The following is a 20,694-nucleotide window of genomic DNA, read 5'->3' as shown; positions in this document are numbered from 1 at the left end:
ATACCCTAGTGGTTAAGAATGGGGGCAGTCTCAGGAGCTTCCATTTGGCCTTTCCTACTACAATGTCTTTTGCTGTAAAGGTCAAGGATTTTATGTGACAGTTCTGCCAACTGTTAACTATGTCCATTCTAATTATACACTTAAGAATCAGGGAAGTGACCATTGGGTGAATCAACCCAATGGATCCACTGCGATATGGACTGGACTAGGACTTTATTTCTTACCTGGCCCCCAATAAGAGGGGAGCCACGATGGCACTTTGGGTCCTCAGGTATAACAAGACCCAGGTCTTGTACCCAACAGCTCTTGAAAAATCTGGGCATGCCCTTTCCCCCAGCATATGGCTACCTGAATAAATTACCATAAACCCCCTCAGGGAATGACTGAGGGAATCACTGCTATATACACTTGTCTTGGTATTGTAGAGTCCTTCCACCTGGGGAACCAGCACATTTTTAGTCAACAGATTCTGGGTCTGAAACTCACTCAGGTCTAGAAACTTGGCAAGGGATTGTAACTTTCTATTGGGGTGGCTGGCCTCCATCCTCTCATCTGTTCTTAAGTAGATATACTAAGTAATACCCTTGTTGGCTGCCCATCTACCTTACCTCTAGGAAAACTATGTTCTTTGTGCCATTTCCATAGGTTTCTGCAGGTCAAAGTCCCCTGGCTGACATTCTGACCTTGATGATCATTGAGGTAATTACACCTGTCTTGCTTCTGATGGCTAAGTGCTGGCCACTGCTATTTTAGGATCCTGTCATTTCCACTGGTAATAGGGAGACCCATTCTGTAAAGCATTTCCTACTGTCAGATCCACCTGACAGATGGCAGCCACTACTGAGTTTTTCAATGATACTAGTTTCCCCTTACTTGTATTTTCTTTAAATGTGTCTTCCCAAAGCATTTGATTAGCTAGTGCATTTTCTGAACTTACTGAGTAGACCAATTTTAGCCTGCCCACTTTAGTGCCTTTTACTCCTTCCTCCACAATTTCCGATAGACATTCTAGCATCTCTGAACCTTCACAGACTTTTTGCTAGTTTTATGACTTAGTTATTCTAAGACTTAAATTGAAGTGGGGTTCTCCCTGATTTTTTAGTGAGACATAGCACATGTTAGGTCTTAAAAACCCACTTTCTTCTATACTAACACAAAGTTAGGACAGCTGTAGTGTTACTTAGCTAGAAGAAATTTAAAAAGAGTCCTGGGGAGAAAGACGGAAGAGTCAGCTTAAAAGATCTCTGGGTCTTTTTTTTTTTAAGATTGTGTATCTTCCAATTCAGAATTCTGCAACTATTGTGAATCAATGAATGGCTCAATGGATGAATATTGGTATGTACAAAGGAAAAAGCCTGGAAGGATATAGATCTCTGGTGGGAGGGGAGTATTTAACTTCTCACTCTTGTATTATGTGTGTGTGTGTCTGTGTATACACATATACTATACAACTGTGTACTTTTTGTAATTAAAACACACACATAAACACACACAACGAGAGAGAGAGGGAGCAAGAGAGGCTTCTTCCCCAGTAGTGTTTAAGAAAAGGATCTTTATAGGATAATGGATGCAGCTGTGTTCTAGTAGGGTGGTTGACTTAATAACGTCACTTGCCCATGGCACCCATCTCATGATAGATGGGCTGCCCCACACTCCTCAGGCTCTATGTTCCTTTATGGGCAGAGAACTGGAAGAAACATTCAAAAGGAAGTAGGGTCTACACATTTCTGCAGAGGTAAATGAACTGCATAGTTGTGTTTCGAGATGTAATTGCAACTTTTTTTTTCATTTCTTAGTTAGTATGAAAACTCTGTTGGAGATGACAGAAACTAGTCATAGAATATGTCAGTTTCCCAGAACAGCTGCAAGATATAATGGTTCCAAGATATAAAGTTTTTTTTTTAACCTATTAAAAATTATGAATACATGAGTGTTGCAAAACATTCAAATAATATAGATGTGCATAAAATACAAAGTGAAAATCCTCCCTTCAAATCACACTCCCCAGAGGTAACCACTGCACACAATTTGACATGTTTATTTCCAGATCTTTTTCTAATTCTATTTAATATTTTTTACAAAATGGCATCATGCTACATATTGGAATGCATTTTCACTTTCACTTAACATATTTTGGGCCATGTGGAATATATTAATATATTTAGGTTCATTTCATTCTTTTTAGTGGCTGCATAATATTCCACTGCATGAGTGTACCATAATTTATATAACAGTTCCTCTACTTATGGACATGTATGTTGGTTCCTTTTTTTTTTTTTTTTTTTTGCTGTTTCAATGCTGCAATGGATATCTCTTAACAAATATTTTGGTATTTATGCAAATATTTCTTTAGGACACATTTAAAAGCTTATATACACTTACATTTTAATGTATATTATCAAATTGTTCTCTGTAAAAGGGCCATGACAATTCATAATCTCACTGGTGATTTTAAATTTCTCATTTTCCTAATCTCCATCAAGGCTAAGGATCTCTTCATGTTTCTTGGCCATTTGTATGGCTTCTTTTGCGAACTGCATGTTCTTAACTTTGGCCATTTAAAAATTATGTTCTTTCCACTATTGATTTGTAGAAACTTTTTAAAGTTACAGATGTTAACTACTTCATATATTGAAAAAATTATCATTTTATACTTATCTTTGAACAGTATGGTGACTTTCACCACACCAAAACAAAAAACCAAACCAACTGCCATCGAGTCGATTTCGACTCATAGCAACCCTATAGGACAGAGCAGAGCTGCCCCATAGGGTTTCCAAGGAGTGCCTGGTGGATTTGAACTGCTGACCTTTTGGTTAGCAGCTGTAGTTCTTAACCACTACACCACTAGGGTTTCCTTTTCATGCCACTGAAACTTGCAATTTTATATAGTCATACCTGCCAGTCTTTTTCTATATGGGGGTCCCTGGGTGGCACAAATGGTTTTGTGCTCAGCTGCTAACCAAAAGGTTGGTGGTTTGAGTCCACCCAAAGGCTCCTCCAAAGAAAGGCCTAGTGATCTACTTCCAAAAATCAGTCACTGAAAACACTATGGAACCCAGTTCTATTCTGATACACATGGGTCAGAATGAACTTAAGGGCAACTGGTTTGGTTTTGGTTCTGTCCCCCCTCTTCCCCCCCCAACTTGCTTCTGGGTTTCCTGTCATAAGCACGTGTCCCTTCCGAAGACTATCAAAATATTCTATTTTTTTCCCGCTGTTTTTATGATTCACCTTCATGCTGCGTCTTTAATAAAAACAAACAAACAAAAAAAACCCTCAAACCCGTTGTCGTCGATTCGGATTCATAGCGGCCCTACAGCACAGGGTAGAGCTGCCCCACAGGGTTTCCAGGGAGCACCTGGTGGATTCGACCTGCCAACCTTTTTTTTTTTTTTTTTTAATAATTTTCATTGTGCTTTAAGTGAAAGTTTACAAATCAACTCAGTCTCTCACACAAAAATTTATATACACCTTGCTATACACTCCCAATTACTCTCTCCCTAATGAGACAGCCTGCTCTCTCCCTCCACTCTCTCTTTTCGTGTCCTTTTCGCCAGCTTCTAACCCCCTCCACCCTCTCATCTCCCCTCCAGGCAGGAGATGCCAACATAGTCTCAAGAATCCACCTGATCCAAGAAGGTCGCTCCTCACCAGAATCCCTCTCCAACCCATTGTCCAGTCCAATCCATGTCTGAAGAGTTGGCTTTGGGAAGAGTTCCTGTCCTGGGCCAACAGAAGGTCTGGGGGACATGACCACCAGGGTCCTTCTAGTGTCAGACCATTAAGTCTGGTCTTAACGAGAATTTGGGGTCTGCATCCCGTCGACCTGCCAACCTTTCGATTAGCAGCCATGGCTCTTAACCACTACTCCACCAAGGTTTCAGTAGGGAATCCTCTCACTTTTTCTCCAATTCGTCTTTCGGGTAAGAGATTTTTGGAAAGGTTTTACCGGGTAACAAGGGGAAACGGCCACCTGGGACCATCGCTTTAGGGCACCCATAAGTGGTTGGCACTTCATATATGGTGTGTAACTTCCCCCTCAGGGGGGTTACGGATAAGGAAATAGGGCGTTGCACAAAGTAACTTACAGAGCCATTACTGGAAGAGACACCGTCAGGGCAAGAGGCAAACGCAGATTTAACACACCTAGCACCACACTCGCTTTCCGACCTCTCGCGACAGTTGTACGTCATCCGAGAGCGCCGGTGACCGGGGCGGTAGCGCGGCCTACGTCGCGTGAAGCTGTGACCTGCTGTGCTGTCTCACCGGTGAGGCCGAGAAGCCAGCGAGACGTGCGTTCTGTAGAACCTGCAGCCTCCGGCCTCCCGCCACTATGGAGTACCTCATAGGCATCCAGGGCCCCGACTACGTCCTGGTCGCCTCCGACCGGGTGGCCGCCAGCAATATTGTCCAGATGAAGGACGGTGAGAGGAAGCAGGGGAGGCCCGGCCGGGCCTGGGTGTTGGGGCAGAGAAGGGAGTTCGGGGGCGGGGGGTTGGGGTACCAGGGACGTCTGGAAGTTAGGACCCGCCCTGGCCTGCCATCCACTTATCTTTTAGAGCTGAGGAGACAGACAAGCTTACGACCTTGCTAGCCATTCCTCCCAGGGCTCCTAGGTCAGTGCTCAGTGCACTGGCCTTCGCTAAATACTTGCTAGGAGAGAGTTGCCTAAGAGAGTTTAGTTTGTAAGTGCTTAAACCGCTGCCCAGCACTAGGCTCCCCTGGTAAGTTTCCTGTTGTCGCTACCAGTGAGATTAGTTTCGTGGAATCCTGGGGAGAGTGAGACTGTGGGACCAGAAGCTTAGTATTTTCTTTTCTTCCGCTGTCTCTTCCCTTGGCTCAGCTCTTATGCTCCTTTTCTAGTTTTCCTGGGCACTGGCTGCCAAGTTTTCTTTATGTTTTAGTAGTTAATAGAATTAGAAGACACGATTCCAGCCCCCGTCGCTTTCTTGCTTTGTGACTTTGTACAAGTTACTTTACAGTGCCCAGATTTTCTAATCCGTAAAATCAGATTAGTATTACCAGCCTCACAAGATTGCTGTGAGGATTGAGTGAATGAGGTAAATTACGTGCGAACGCCCAGGAGAGTGATAAATACTTGGTAGTAATTTATAGGTGCTGGACCGGGCAGCGTTTCGTCGGTTGTACATAGCGTCGCTTGAGTCGCAATCGAGTCTATAACATCCAACAACAATACTACTACTAAGCACTTATTATGTATGTGCTTAAAATGATTTACTAATTCGTTTAACCTTTTGAGATAAGCACTATTACATCCCCACTTTACAGATGTTAGTTCTGAGGCACAGAGGTTAAGAAACTTGCCCAAGGTCACGAATGGCAGAACCAGGGTTCAAACTTATGTGGTGTGACTCCAGACCTTTTGCCCATATTTGCTGTACTATACTGTCTCCTACAGTGTATACTCAAATACTTCAAAAAAGATTTTGGTCGTTGACATGAGAAATCTAAGTGTGTGTTTTCATGACTGATCATAGACGTGCTACTGTTGAAAAAGCATTTTGCTTTGTCTCAGAGATGATTTAATTGTTGGTTTGACAGACAGGTTTTGGATACCTATGTGTACGTTACAGTACTAGGTGCTGGGGGAATGCAAAGAAGAGTGAGAAACAACCCCTATCCTAAGATTATTAGGTGTATAATCTTAAAAGAAGTTACAGTTTAATAAGGGATTCGGATATGTGTACCAATAATTACATGAAGTGTTATATGAAAACTACAATCAAACTTCTCAGGTAATGCAGAGCAAGAAGAGATTGTGCTCAGGTAATCCAGAGGAAAAAGATTCTTTCTGGTTGTAGAGATTTAGAGAAAACTTTGAGAGCAGCTGACAGTTCATCTTGGGTTTAAAGAAAGAAAAATTATTAAATCCAAGGTTTCTTAAAGTGTATGTATGAACAAAGGCAAAAAATGTGTTCACAGCTGCTGCCTCAGCAGGCATCTGATTGTCAGGCTGGAAAGGTAGAATGACCTCTGATGGACTTCACTTGTGTGTTCTAGTCTTCCTGAAGAAGAGAGTCCTGAAAGTGGTTTATTAAACATCTATTGTATGGATTGTTCCTCAAGTGAAATTACTTAATGAAATTAGATGATTAGTTTGTAGAAGTTCTGTTTGTAAACTAGTCTTTCAAAGGAGTAAATTTGTTTTGTTTGAGAATAAATTTGTCCGTTATTTTGAATACTGAGCCTTTTGATAAGCAAATTATTTAGAAGCTGTTTTTAAGTAGAATAACCAAGTCAGTATCTTTACAAATCTTCTGTTTTATCATGACAATGTATGTGAAATAATTTTGAAAAGTAAAATGTGCTTTAAGCCTATTTGTGTACAACATATTAGACATAGATTAGTCCAAAACATTAAGGAAACAAGGAAATGCATATTACAAGGTGATTTTGTATGATAAAAGAAGTATCACTAGTCAGTATTAGTTTTTAAATTAATGATTTCAGCAGTGATTCCTAAGGGCATTCAGAGAAAGGAAAGATCAATGTGGTTTAGAAGAAAGATGAATTTGAGTTAGTTCTTGAAAAATGATAGGAAATAATTGCAGTCAACTCTGATTTTCCCCATGGTTTTTTCTGGCATAAACACTTTTATGATGGGAGCTTTGGAATTGTATAAGGACTTTTTCCTACTATTCATTTCCTGAAGAAACTGTGTGGGTAGGCAAGAATGCTGAAAACAGTAGCCTTTTGGGGCTTATTTTCTCCAACTATAAAATGAGAAAAATACTTGCCATTCGTTTTTCATTTTGTCGCTTTGCAAAATATTTTGATACTATAGAGAAGGCATTTCCCAAAGATTGCTTATCAAAATTAGGTGGTACAACTCTCAGTTTGGTTGTATGCTGCGTTTCATATTTCTTGGCTTATGTAAAATTATTTTTAAAATCAGAGTACACCAACCCACACAGAACTCTTTTCTTTTCTGAATTCCGATACCATGTATAATCTGAACTACATTGTCTAACACTTAGGTATGATAATATTGTACATGTATAGGATTCTCTGGAAACCCAGGTGGTGTAGTAGTTAAGTGCTATGGCTGCTAATCAAGAGGTCAGCAGTTCGAATCTGCCAGGTGCTCCTTGGAAACTCTATGGGCCAGTTCTACTGTCCTATAGGGTCGCTATGAGTCGGAATCAACTCAACGGCAGCGGGTTTTGTTTTTGGTTTATAGGATTCATTACCATTTTCCTCACCTGTGAGTTAGGCAAGGTTAAGTGATACTATCACCATTGTACACATTTGGAAACTGGGGCTTAGGGATAACAAGTAATTGCCCTAAATTTAGAGTGCTAAGGCCAGATTATAAATGAAGTCTGCTGGTTTCTACTCAGTTGGTTTTCCACATTATTACACACTGATGTTCATTTTGTTGTCCATTTGTTTCATGTCGATCTCGTTAAGTTCCTTCAAGGACCAGGACTTGTCTAGAGCTAAACAGGCTGTTTCCTGGACAGCCCAGGGAGCCATTAGCATCTATCGTTTTTGTTTTTCTGCCCCCCTCCACTACACACTGGATGTGCAGTAGATGTTTAAAAAACACTTTTAGTGTTGCCTTAAGTTCATCTTAGAATTGAACAGTTGGCTACCAAGAATTTTAGCCTTTCATTTAAATGTGACATAAATTCTTTATAAACAAGTTCCCTTTTCCCAAAATAAGAATTGTTTTTCTTCCTGATTATAAAAGTAATAAAAATTTATTGAATAGAATTTTCTCACAAAAGTGATATATATTAAAAATTTTAGGAAATACCGACAAGCAAAAAGGAGGAAATAAAAATTGCTCACACTTTTACCACTGGCAAGAACTTAGAATATATCCTTCCGGTTCCTTTTCTTTGCATGGATAATACATTTGAAAGCGTTTTTTTTCCTTTTATAAACAAGTTTGCAAACTAACAGCTTTAGATCTCCTGCAGTGTTCGTGTTAGGAGTTTCAAGGCAATTTGATACTATCTAAAGGCACATTTTGTGCGTGTGTGTGTGTGTGTGTGTGTCTGTTTCCTAAGTAGCCATATTACTGGTATCTACAACTCTCAAACACTTGTAAAGTATTTGACAGTAGCATTTTGTTCTTTAAATCCTATTAAGGGTTTTGACATTTCAGAAACTTTCAAACAGGGGACATGTCTCCCAGGGAAGATTATTCAGCACAATTTGAAAAATGAAAAGTGAAAGTGAGAGTAAGATAGGAAGATTATGGTTTTTCTGAAGCTATAGACTAAATATGGAGTTTTTGTCCTTAGGCACTATTGTAATTGCTATCTGAATATTTATCTATCTAGCTAATCTGAATGAGTCTGGTTCAGCTAGATAAAATTAGAACATAAAGATTTTTGTAAGGTGTTTTAAAATAGCTTACTGAGTGGTTTAAAGTCAGGAAAGGTATACGTCAGGACTGTATCCTTTCACCATACCTGTTTGATCATATGCTGAGCAAATAATCTGAGAAGCTAGACTATATGAAGAAGAATGGGACATCAGGACTGGAGGAAGACTCATCGACAACCTGCGTTATACAGGTAATACAACCTTGCTTGCTGAAAGTGAAAAGGACTTAAAGCACTCACTAATGAAGATCAAAGACCACAGCCTTCAGTATGGATTACACCTCAACATAAAGAAAACAAAAATCCTCACAACTGGACCAATGAGCAACATCATGATAAATGGAGAAAAGATTGAAGTTGTAAGGATTTCGTTTTACTTGGATCCACAATCGACAGCCATGGAAGGAGCAGTCAAGAAATCAAACAATGCATTGCATTAGGTAAATCTGCTGCAAAGGACCTCTTTAAAGCTTTGAAAAGCAAAGATGTCACCTTGAAGACTAAGGTGTGCCTGATCCAAGCCATGGTATTTTCAATCGTATCATATGCATGTGAAAGCTGGACAGTGAATAAGGAAGACTGAAGAAGAATTGACGCCTTTGAATTGTGGTGTTGGCAAAGAGTATTGAATATATCATGGACTGCCAAAAGAACGAACAGAACTGTCTTGGAAGAAGTACAACCAGAATGCTCCTTAGAAGCAAGGATGGCAAGACTGCGTCTTACGTATTTTGGACATGTTGTCAGGAGGGATCAGTCCCTGGAGAAGGACATCATGCTTGGCAAAGTACAGGGTCAGCGGAAAAGAGGAAGACCCTCAACGAGGTGGATTGACACAGTGACTGCAACAATAAGTGCAAGCGTAATAACGATTGTAAGGATGGCTCAGGACCGGGCAGTGTTTCATTCTGTTGTGCATAGATAGGGTCACTATGAGTCGGAACCGACTCGATGGCACCTAACAACGACAACTGTTAGAATATTAGAATTTTTGCTTTGGCAATCATTTTAATTTTCTATTTTGCTTTAGAAATGGAGTTGGTTTACTTTTTAAGGTGATTTATATTCTCAGTTGATTTTCTATTTTTTCTTGTGATGGCTCCTTAATTTTGAGTATAACAGTAGACCTTTTCATGTATGCTTTTGTATGTGTGTGAATATAATAACTAATATTTGTATTGTGGAGACATATAAACCCGAAGATAATCACCGTTGACTCAATTCCTTCAGTTTCCTTGATTATTCTGTTCTTGCATTTTAAAATACCTTTAAATGTTTCTGTTATATTTTGGATTATCAACTTTCCTATATCTTCTCCAATTGAAATTAGCAATAAAATATGTTGATGGTTTAACATGAGAGTAAAAAACAAATACAGGTACCCATTAAAATCACTGAAAATATAATTAGTAAAATTATTTAATATAGTAATAAATAAATGTCAGTATACTAATTGATAAACCTGTTTATAGTTGCATATATAATAGCCATAAACTTATGATAAGGTAATTTCTAATAGCATGTTTCTTTCTTTGAGCAGATCATGACAAAATGTTTAAGATGAGTGAAAAAATCTTGCTCCTATGTGTTGGAGAGGCTGGCGACACCGTGCAGTTTGCAGAATATATTCAAAAAAATGTACAGCTTTATAAGATGCGAAATGGTGGGTAACACTTAGAATGTAGCTTTAGTTGATTTGTCTGAATGTTTGAACTGAAAAGAATATTCACTACTAGCAGTTTATACATGGGCAGATCTATGTGGTCATATTTTCATTTGAGTCATCTAAGTTTTAAAAACTTATCTAGACCATCCTTCTATCTTAAAGATTTTCTGCAAAAATCCCAGCGTATAAAGGAGAGCCGTTATAACACTCATATCTGGGAGATAAAACTACCATCTTGGAGATGGGCATGGTAATATACTTTTTAAGTGTTAGATATTTCCGAGAATGTAATCTGAGCTGGAGTATATCTGAATCTGAGAGCTAAAAAAGACCTAAGTAAAACTTGGCTTTACTATTTTATGTGACAAATCACTTATCCTCTCTGGCCTTCGGTTTCCATATTTCTAAAATGGGATTATAATAGTATTAACGAATGTTTTATTAACGAATAATACCTATGAAAATGCTTTATAACCTTAAAGCTCTGCGTAATGATAGGGAATTTACTGTGTTTAAAAGGGTTCCCTGACCTCTCTGGTACGTTCCTGTCTAGTGAGATAATTAATGCTTTCTCTGGGGCTAATGAACCCTTACCATCTGGGAGTACCTCCCTATCAGACAGCAGTGGCCACTAGCCCTCTCATCCAGGAATGTTTGTAGTGAAGCTGTTGCAGGGAGAACTCTACTTCTAGTTACTTCACAGTTTAACAACACTGTTATATACAGCATTGGTATAATATGGAGCTGTGAAGAAGCTTAATTTTTATATAACTGTGTGTGTAAAATAACTAGGTAAGATCCATTCAGATAGCTTTTTAAGCAGTAGATATAGCATAATGCATTCAAATCCATAAATATTTTTGAGGACATCGTTTATGTTAAACAATGCTTAGTAAGTTGGAATTGACTCGGTGGCAGTGGGTTTGGTTTTGGTTTAGTACCACAGAGAATTCAAATGCAAACAAGGCTCAGTCCCTACTATTTAGAAAACTAAAGTACATGGTGCTTCTGTTTAGGCAAGCTTAGAATATTTCAAGACTTCTGTTATTTTTTTAGTGGTTCTAACTGTTTGCCTGCATACCCGGTGAAGGATGCTAATAACATTTCTGAAGTACAGTAGGTACAACAATACTTACTGTCCTATCCTGGGAGAAGGGGAAATAGTGAACAGGAGTAGAGAGAATTGCTTTTTACGTGGGTGTTAGGGTCTAAAGTCAGTACATAAAACAAAAATTATACAGTTACAATTGCCCTTAAAAACCCTTAAATTACTTGTCAAATACAGTTTTGTATATGTAACCCTATACAGTAATTCTTCTGCATATTAAAGTTCAAGACCTGAGCTAAAATAAAGGAAAGAAAATCCATATGGAGATGATTGGGCATCAGACTTTGCTGCATTTAAGATAACTCTCAAATCCTCAGTGGTATTTGGAGGATGAGTTGGAGAATTCAGAAGTATCCTTGCTTGTCCAAGGTTGTCTAGGGTTGCTCCCGTTATGATTTAATATGCACTAATAGACTAATAGGAGCCCTGGTGGTGCAGTAGTTAAGGACTCGGCTGCTAACGAGAAGGTCAGCGGTTCAAAACCACCAGCTGTTCTGCGGGAGAAAGATGTGGCAGACTGCTTCCATAAAGATTGGCAGCCTTGGAAACCCTGTGAGGCAGTACTGCTCTGTCCTGTGGGGTTGCTGTGAATCAGAATTGACTTGACTGCAGTGAGTTTGGTTTTGGGGTTAGTAGACTAATAGGAGCCCTGGTGGTGCAAAGGTTAAGAGCTCAGCTGATAACTGAAAGGTTGGCAGGTTGAACCCATCCAGCAGCTCTGCAGGAAAAAGACCTGGCAGTCTGCTTCCGTAAAGATTACAGCAAAGAAAACACTATGTGGCAATTCTGCTCTGTCACATGGGGTCACTATGAGTCAGAATCAATTCATCATTACCCAATAACAACAACAATAGACTTGTTATGAGGATGAAATTCAATAGTACAAGTGAAAGCACATAGCATAGAGCCTGAAACATAGCAGCTGCTCAATAAATATTTGTCAGAATTTTAGTCTAAACCTTGTCTTATCTGACAGTGGTCTTTGAAATGTTATGGGGAATAACTTAGCTACATGCTGTCTGTCTTTCCAAATTGGCATTTTCTGTGGGGGTTCACTGAGTTGTGGGTCATTCTCATGCTTTTTGGCACTAGTCACATTTTTCTGGGGGATTAAGTTCCAAATGAGTGCATCGTTAAATGTGCGCTGACGCTCAACCTTTTTTTTTAAAGTTTTATGCTTCAGATACACTATTTTTTTTTTTAACATTCTTTTTCTGTGGCTTGTACTTTTGAAAATCCTATTATATTTCTTAATTAGGTTACACATTTTTTAAAAGAAAACCTTATAAAGCATGACTGAGACTGCCCTAACTTCCAGTCTCTTTTTTCCCAATATCCTTGTTTTAATAGACTTACAAAAAAATGGCATCTCAAGACCTCTTTCTTTTTGTACACCTGTGCCTTTGTACCTCTTAAGCAAGGTTATGACATTGATCCCACCATAGCACAATCAAAATCACCTTGGTTCTGTTCTGTGGCTGTGAGTTGCTGTAACTATAAGCCAGTTATTGCATGAATGTTGCATGGTGAAAGAAAATAAAAGTAGGATTGTACCCTTCGGTCTGTGTCCTTTATATATCCTGAAGGTACAAAGGATCGTGGGTTTTAAGAACAGGGTAGTGGAATGATTTGGGGTACTGTTATTCCTTTTGCTTCACTTTAAGTATTTTTCTTTATCTCTTGTACCAGGATATGAATTGTCTCCCACAGCAGCAGCTAATTTCACTCGCCGAAACCTGGCTGACTACCTTCGGAGTCGGGTAAGCAGTCTAGCAGGTAGTCTTCGACGTGAACAGAGAATCTTCTGTGCTTCTTCTGTATTACTGTTACACTCGAGTAGTATTTTTGCCTGTTTTTGGCCATCCTGAGCACTTCCCCTTGCTGCATGTTATTCTTCATTCTCTTTGGATTTGTTTTCTCTTACTGTCTAGTTGCTAATTAAAGCCCAGAAGGTAAATTTACCTTCTCAAAGGTTTTGAATGAGGCACACAAGTACGAAGGCCTGTGACAACCTTTTTTTTTTTTTTAATTGTGATTTAGGTGAAAGTTTCTCCTTCAAAAATTTGTATACAAATTATTTCATGGCATTGGCTGCAATCCCTCATTGTGTCAGCACTCTTCCCCTTCCCCTTTCTACCCCAGCTTCACCATGTCCATTTGTCCAGCTTTCCTGTCTCCTCCCACCTTCTCATCTTTGTTCTTGGGCAGGTGTCGCCCATTTGATCTCATATGCTTGATTGATCTAAGACTTATGTTCCTCACGTGTGTTATTGTTTGTCTTATAACCAGAAACCAAACCCGTTGCCGTGGAGTCCATTCCAACTCAGCGACCCTATAAGACAGAGTAGAACTGCCCTCTACATTTTCCGAAGAACACCTAGTGGATTCAAACTGCTGACCTTATGGTTAGCAGCCATAGCTCTTAACTACTATGCCACCAGGGTTTCCGTTTGTCTTATAGGCCCTGCCTAATCTTTGGCTGAAAGGTGAACTTTGGAAGTGGCTTAAAGTGTGAGTTAGAAGGATATGACAACCTTTGAAACTTTTTTTTCTGAAATGTTTCCATAGCAAACTGTGTTTAATTCCTTTGGTTGAAGGTCCCTACATGGAACCAAACCAAATCCACTGCCACTGAGTCACTTCCGACTCATAGCAACCTTATAAGCCAGAGTAGAATTGCCCCATAGAGTTTCCAAGGAGCACCTGGGGATTCGAACTGCTGACCTCTCAGTTAGCAGCCATAGCACTTAACCACTAGGCCACCAGGGTTTCCCCCTACATGGTAGTGGAGGTGAAATCTTTAAAATAATGCAAAGTTTCGTTTTTTTCTAAAATTTGCAATTATCTGTGTCCTTCTATGACTGTCATCCGAAGCATACAGAATCGTTCCTCCTCAATTATTCTGACTTTGTTGTTACGTTAGAACTGTGTCTATTCCATTGATAGTGTGTTGAAAGATGCACGTTGAGTTAAGGATTGAATGCATTAAAGATTGTGTAGGATCTGCCAAGAAAGTTCATATGATTGCTAAAGGTGTGTATCATTCCCTTCCCACAGGGACTAAGTAAAAGGAGCCTTACCATGTGACCTTAACCTCCTGTGCCTGTTTACTCATCTATGAAATCAAGATAGCCTCCTAACCCCACAGGAGTGCTGGGAAAATACGCTTATAAATCATAATATTTAACATTCATATGTCTTTTGCCCACAGCATTTTACTTAATAATCTAATCTATTCACTGTCCCACTGAGACAGATAGTAGTTAGTTCTCTACCACTGATATGGCGTGAAAGGCATAGGTGGCCAAGGGACTTGGACCAAGCCACACAGCACGTCAGACAGAGCTACAATAATGATGCCATAACCACCTGACTGTCCACCTTACATCAGCTCTTTGGTTCCTCAGTAGTGTTTCTAGAACATAGGTGCTGTTCGTATTCTTATTATGGTTTTAATTTCATCTGCACTTGCCTAAACTGAGTTATAACAAGTCTGAACAAGTGCGGGTATGATTTATTTTTTTTTAGTTACTTACTAAACACCTTTAATGTAGTTTATTTTCTAGTGCCTAATAATACTGGATTGAGAACTTCTTAATAAATAAAAAAAACAGTTGCCATCAAGTTGACTCTGACTCGTGGTGCCCACGTGTGTGTCAGAGCGGACCTGTGCTCCACAGGGTTTTCAATGGCTGGTTTTTGGGAAGTAGATCACCAGGCCTTTCTTCTGAGGCACCTTTGGGTGGACTTGAGCTTCCAACCTTTTCCTTAGCAGCTGAGCATATTAGCTGTTTGCACCATCCAGGGACTCCTCTCAATGAATAGAATCTCTTTTCTCAGTGCTAGCTTTGACCAAGGGTCATGTGGATTCTGGAAGATCCTGAAGTTTGAGAAGAAGCTGGATGGATTGGGAGAAGACAAATTTACATACAGTGTTTTGATCTGGCTGGACGATCAATTGCCTTTTCTTGTTACCTCTTCTGTGAGAGAAGAAAATGGGCCAGACATGAACTTCCTGCCACCCAGAAGTTCTGTGATATTCAGCAAAGAGTATGCTGTGGTGTGCTGTGCTAAACGTTCCTTTGACTTATCAGGCAGAAATGGAGTAAGAATTCCAGCTTTGGGCGCAATAAGTATTTTCTCATAAATGCTGCAGACAATAAGTGAATTAAGCTCCTTTTAGAATTGAGATAAGAGTGGCGATATGCTTCATGCAAATGCAGCGAATCCAGTTAATCTTCTAGTAGAAATGTTTGATGTTTTAAATAAATACCCCTTGTAGACAGTGACGTGAAGCTTTTAGTAAATATCGACTGCCTTTGCCTTGTGCTTCTACTGTATGTCCAATAGGTTGTTAGTTCTAAAATATAAGTTTATATTTTAGTCATTTTATTCTGGGGAAAAAAGCGATGATTGTTCTTCATTTTCCTAAAAAGTACAAAGTCACTAAATTTAGTACAAGGTCACACTAGTTGGCACATGAGGCTTAATTTGAGTCAGTCAGTTACCATGCATAGCTTTGTGTCTGTAGCTCACATTGTTTGATTTCCAATTTGCCACTTGTTGGGTATGTGTGAGGAGGGGCGTGACGTGGAGTAGGGAGAACATTTATTTATCACAAAGCGTAGGATGAATCTTACGTAAAATGGTTTATTTAAACAGGCAATTTACCATTGTAGTTTCTGGAATTAGACTGCCTGGGTTTGAATCTTTGCTTACTGATGTGTTACCTGTGTGTCTTTGGACAAATCCTAAACCTTAATTTCTCTTCCTACAAAATAATAGTACCTACTTCACAGAATTATTATAAAGATTAAACAGGGTAATCCATCCGAGACTCTTAGCACAGCACATGGCACATATAACTAACTAATTAACCACTTTTGCTTTTGTGCTGCTATTGTTGGGTTGAAGAAGCCTTTTATTAACTAAGAGTTGACTTCATATAGAGGATACTTCATTATGCTAGTTTAGTTTAACTGACGCTAGTAGAGAGAGGGACATAAAAAATTACTGGTATTGATAGGGGAAATAGAAGAAAACCAATATTAACCATCTGTTTTGTGCAGCACTTTATTCTATATCTGCACAGTCCAGTAAGGTAGCGACTAACCATATGTGGAAAACCCTGGTTGTATAATGGTTAGAGCTACGGCTGCTAACCAAAAGGTCAGCAGTTCGAATCTACCAGGCACTCCTTGGAAACTCCATGGGGCAGTTCTGCTCTGTCCTATAGGGTCGCTATGAGTTGGAACCATGAGAGGCTATTTAAATTTAAATTAAGTAAAATAAAAAATTTAGTTCCTCTGTCCACACTAAATCAAAACCAAACCCGTTGCTGTCAAGTCAGTTCCAACTCACAGTGACCCTGTATGATAGGGTAGAACTACCCCATAATGTTTCCAAGGAGCGACTGGTGGATTCGAACTACAGACTTTTTGGTTGGCAGCCAAGCTCTTAACCACTGCACTACCAGGGCTCCTCTGTCATACTAACCACATTTCAAGTGCTCAGTAGGCACATGTGGCTAAATGGTTGTCATATTGGACAGCACAGGTATAGAATATTTCCATCATCACAGAAAGTTCTTTTAGAAGTTTGAGAGGTGCTATTCTAGATGTTTACATATGTAACCCTACTTAATCCTCGTTATAATTGGGATAACACCATTTTACTTACAAGAATACTGAAGCTGGTTATAGTTAGGTTAAGTATCCTGTCCAAGAGCACATATATAGCTTGTAGAAAGCTGAGGTAAAATTCAGATCCCATACTTTTTCATGTTGTGTTCATTATTGGTTACTGGATTAGTGTGCACATATGCTTGTGCATTTGAGGGACCATGAAATGCTCAGTTCTGTTAAAACGTCAAGATTGTCATATAGGATTATATGGATAAGATATGAATGTGTGCCCATTGTAGGCGTTCAGTAAGTATTTGCTGAATAAATGCCAACCAGTTGGGCCCACAAATAACACTGAAATTGTTAATATGCATTTATTCACTGGAAGGGAATTTTATTAAAGTAGTAATGAATGGATGTTACTTCTCCATCTAAGAATCAAAGACATAAGATCAGCAGGAGGAGAAGAAAAAAAGACACATGGGGAGTCAAGAGCCTTTATTTTAATTTTTATTTAAATTTATGTGTACGTTTAAGTTGGTCTGCTCCTGGGTGGACCTCAAGGAGTAGATTACAAAGGGGATTACTAGGCTTTTGCTATCGATTTGACTCCCCAATTTTGAATATTTACGAGGCTTCTCTATCCCTGAGTTTTGGAGGAAGATCTACCAGAATTCCAGTCCCTTCTCTGATATGTGCTAGTTTGTATAATATTAAATAAGTTACTCACGTTGACTGAGTTTCAGTTGCCTTGTTTGTTTAGAAGGAAGGAGTGAGCAGATGTGTCAAACTGAGACGCGAGAATTAGCCAGTGGTTTAATTCATTTTGAATGAATGAATGATACCTTCCTGACAAGTCATAAGTGTTCTACTAAATGACTGTCATTGGAGAACTGCTGTTTGGATTGACAGGATTTTGAAAATGGCATATAGGCATAGTTTACATTGCATGGAGGATAAAGAAATGCTCAAGGCCTGCTTGTTCAGATTCTCCTTATGATTTGATTAATGGACTCTAAAAGCAGAGTGATAAGTAATGGGGCCACTTATTTGAAATGAATTATATGGCACATTTTGCATAGCCACCTAAATACCCTGAAGTGATCTGTTATCATGCACCATCTCCTTTTTACAGATGTGGAGACAGGTATGACCCAGCCAAATCTGATGCCTTTGGGGAATGTGGCATTTGTGGCAAGGCTTAGGGTAGAATGCAGGCCCCAGTAGTGTGCTATCTCTGGGGCTTTAGTACTGCTTTGGTAAGTGTTTTCATAGAACCTTTTAGAAGTGCTTGGTGAGCCTTTGGTAATTAATTTTTTTATAGGGTGATTCTTGTAAATGCTTAGCAAGTAAAAGTAGAAAGAATGATTTGAAAAAATATCATCCCAACCTGGTGTAGTAATTTTCAAACTTTATTCCATGAAGCTGTTTCAGGAAGCTCACCAGGGAAGACCAGTGTGGCAGAAGTTCAGCTCTTCTTCATGTAGATCAGCTCAGCTTTTTATCAATGTTATATATTGGAATTTCATGTAAGACTTATATGAAAAGGTGGCTGTACTGCCCCTGTCCCCCCAGAGTTTGAAAACTAGTAGTATAGTTGACAGAACCCTGCTCCAGGAGGTTTGGCACTAGATCTGCTAGGAGCTGGTTGAAAAACTGGAGAAAGAGAGAATTTGATTAAATGATTTTTATGGTTTCTTCCAGCCCACAAATACCATGATATAAAGATCTGATGTCAAGATCATAACCAGACTTGGATTTATATTTTCAATTTAAGAGAAAGAATAGGAAACAATTTCAGGTATAAGTGACTGTGGCTTGTCCCAGCACTCTGGGCTGAATTTGAGTGTTTGATCTGGTTAATAATAGGCAGGTAAGGTGTTGTAGAAGAATTCTGGTGCTTTGAGCCTTTTATTCTGATCACTAGAGTTATTTTCCTCGTGCCTTTAGTGGCTGGTACAAAGATATCATTTGTATCTTTTATTGTATCAACGAGGTCATATGACCTTGTGAACAGATGGCTCAAGTGAAACCTTGACTTTGCAGGTCTTGTCCCTTAAACATAATCAACCATTTGTTACATGTGATTAAAATATCACTAACACGGGTAATTTCACTTGCTTTTTGGCAAATGTGGTTAGCAGGATGTGACATGGCGCAGCACTGCCTTCTTCCTCCCTATGCCATCTCCCTTGAGGCCTCCTCTCCCCTGCTTGCCCCTGTCTCACCCATGCCCAGGCTTGACTTCAGCTTACCTGCTCCAGATGGGCAGCACAGTGGGAGGACACTGGCAAAGGCAGATGTGTTTATTTTCCTGAGACAAAATGTTGTGCTGCTGCAGATGGCAGTGCCTTGGAGCAAATGGCAGCCTTTGACACTGCTGCCACACAGCCTGGGCATCTTGACAGACAGAGCTGGCTTACTTCTGGTGATGGGGAAATCGAAAAAAAAAAAATCAAGTTGTTCGTCATGAAACTCCTAGACTTTCAGTGCAGGCATCAGTGCTTTTAGAATTGGAGAGCAGCCTTTTTCCCTACCAGTTAGCTGGTCAGCTAACTATAGATTTTTACTGTGGGCCAAGAGTTATATGTCCCTTATCCTTAATAGGACACAAAGTAAAAACTGAAAACCTATGGCTACATTTAGGTGCGTATTCAGTGATACTAGTCAAATCTCACAGGAATCTTAGGATTGGGAGTGGTTCAAGTCTGTCCCACTGGATATACTGCTGTTCTATTTTTAGTGGTCATTTTGATTATCCAAAGGCCCAGGGACATATGTGCCTTGAAGTTGAGATGCCTTAATTAATATGACAACATTTTGTGCTTACAGTGTTCTTCTACCAAAAGGAATAAGAATTTTGACAGCTGCCCTTTTAAGTAATTTGCTTATACAATCCTAGGGCTTGACTAAACCCATTAAGAAGACAAAGACCGTAACTGTTGAATCATTACGCTTACTAGTCTCCTAAGAAAAAATGGCTTAAGAAGATCCTTCCTTGAAAGTTGCTGGCTTTATTAGGAAACCTTTTTTTTCCTCCTCCTTTTTTTTTTTTTTTAAATATGTGCTGTTTTTCCCAGCCCTAGTGCTGATAGAGTTAGGAGCTTGCAGGTGTAAAGTCCTCCCTCCCTCCCCTTCCCCTCTCTCTCCAGGGGGTTGTATGTGAGAAGGTGTTGCTTTCTCACTCAGAGAGCATATATGTGCTACTCTGTTGGATGCCTGCTGGTAGCACAGAGAACCCTTGTTCTGGTTGGATGGCTGGAATTGTGCAACCCCATAATACTAACTTTTAAAGCATCTTTCGTATCCACAGTGGGTGTGAAACAATATAGGTTATTATTCTAGATTTGTATTATTTTGGAATTTGGGTCTTAAAAATGATGGTTTCCTAGTTAAGGTTTGGTTTAAGCCTGGAGCAGCAGAGTGCCTTGTCTGTTTAGTAAGAACATGTTGTTATTTTGAAAATATTTACCGTCAGAAATGCAGATTTACTGCCACCTTTCAAGATTGCTTTAGACCAGGGCCCTGCCTGGGTGGGCATAGATGTGGGTGCACCCTTACACACACACATACCCTGGCATCCTTGGTGCCTCTTTTTACCTACTGTGGTCCAGGATCATGCAGGGGTATGAATTCAGAGCTGATCCCAAAAATTCCATGAGATTTTCTTTCCTCTCTCTCGAAAAGCAGTCATCTAAAATGAAGGGTAATAGGGAAGGACTTGGGGAGGAAGGGTTGACAGGGTTCTATTTCATGACCTGAGAGGTAGTTATATGTGTGTTCACTTTATTCATTAAGCTGTACATGTATTTTTTTGCACTGTTAGGTGTATGTGTTATTTTGCAAAAAGGCTTAAGAAAATTCAAATGAAGGACAAGAGGGTAGGAAAGCATAACACTTTTTTTTTTTTAAGTTAAGGAAAAATAATGGAAAAAA

General features: G+C 39.5%; 1 protein-coding gene and 1 long non-coding RNA gene across 6 annotated transcripts in view; one reads left to right on the top strand and one right to left on the bottom strand.

Annotated features, from left to right (window-relative positions):
- LOC126072883 (uncharacterized) overlaps positions 1-4,279 on the bottom strand; it is a 57,207-nt gene extending 52,928 nt beyond the window's left edge. For all 5 annotated transcript variants that reach the window (XR_007516589.1, XR_007516590.1, XR_007516587.1 and 2 more), the window contains exon 1: positions 4,092-4,279. This is a non-coding gene — a long non-coding RNA (uncharacterized LOC126072883). The remainder of the gene's footprint in view (positions 1-4,091) is intronic.
- Positions 4,194-20,694, top strand: part of PSMB2 (proteasome 20S subunit beta 2) — a 34,087-nt gene continuing 17,586 nt past the window's right edge. Inside the window, exons 1-3 of the mRNA XM_049878738.1 lie at positions 4,194-4,427; positions 9,901-10,023; positions 12,824-12,894. Coding sequence (XP_049734695.1) covers positions 4,337-4,427; positions 9,901-10,023; positions 12,824-12,894 — 285 coding nt within the window. The 5' untranslated portion in view covers positions 4,194-4,336. The remainder of the gene's footprint in view (positions 4,428-9,900; positions 10,024-12,823; positions 12,895-20,694) is intronic.

This window comes from Elephas maximus, chromosome 3, assembly GCF_024166365.1.
Source record: "Elephas maximus indicus isolate mEleMax1 chromosome 3, mEleMax1 primary haplotype, whole genome shotgun sequence".
NCBI lineage: Eukaryota > Metazoa > Chordata > Mammalia > Proboscidea > Elephantidae > Elephas > Elephas maximus.
Note: the sequence above shows the minus strand (reverse complement) of the source record. Positions and strands in the feature narration are given on the sequence as shown.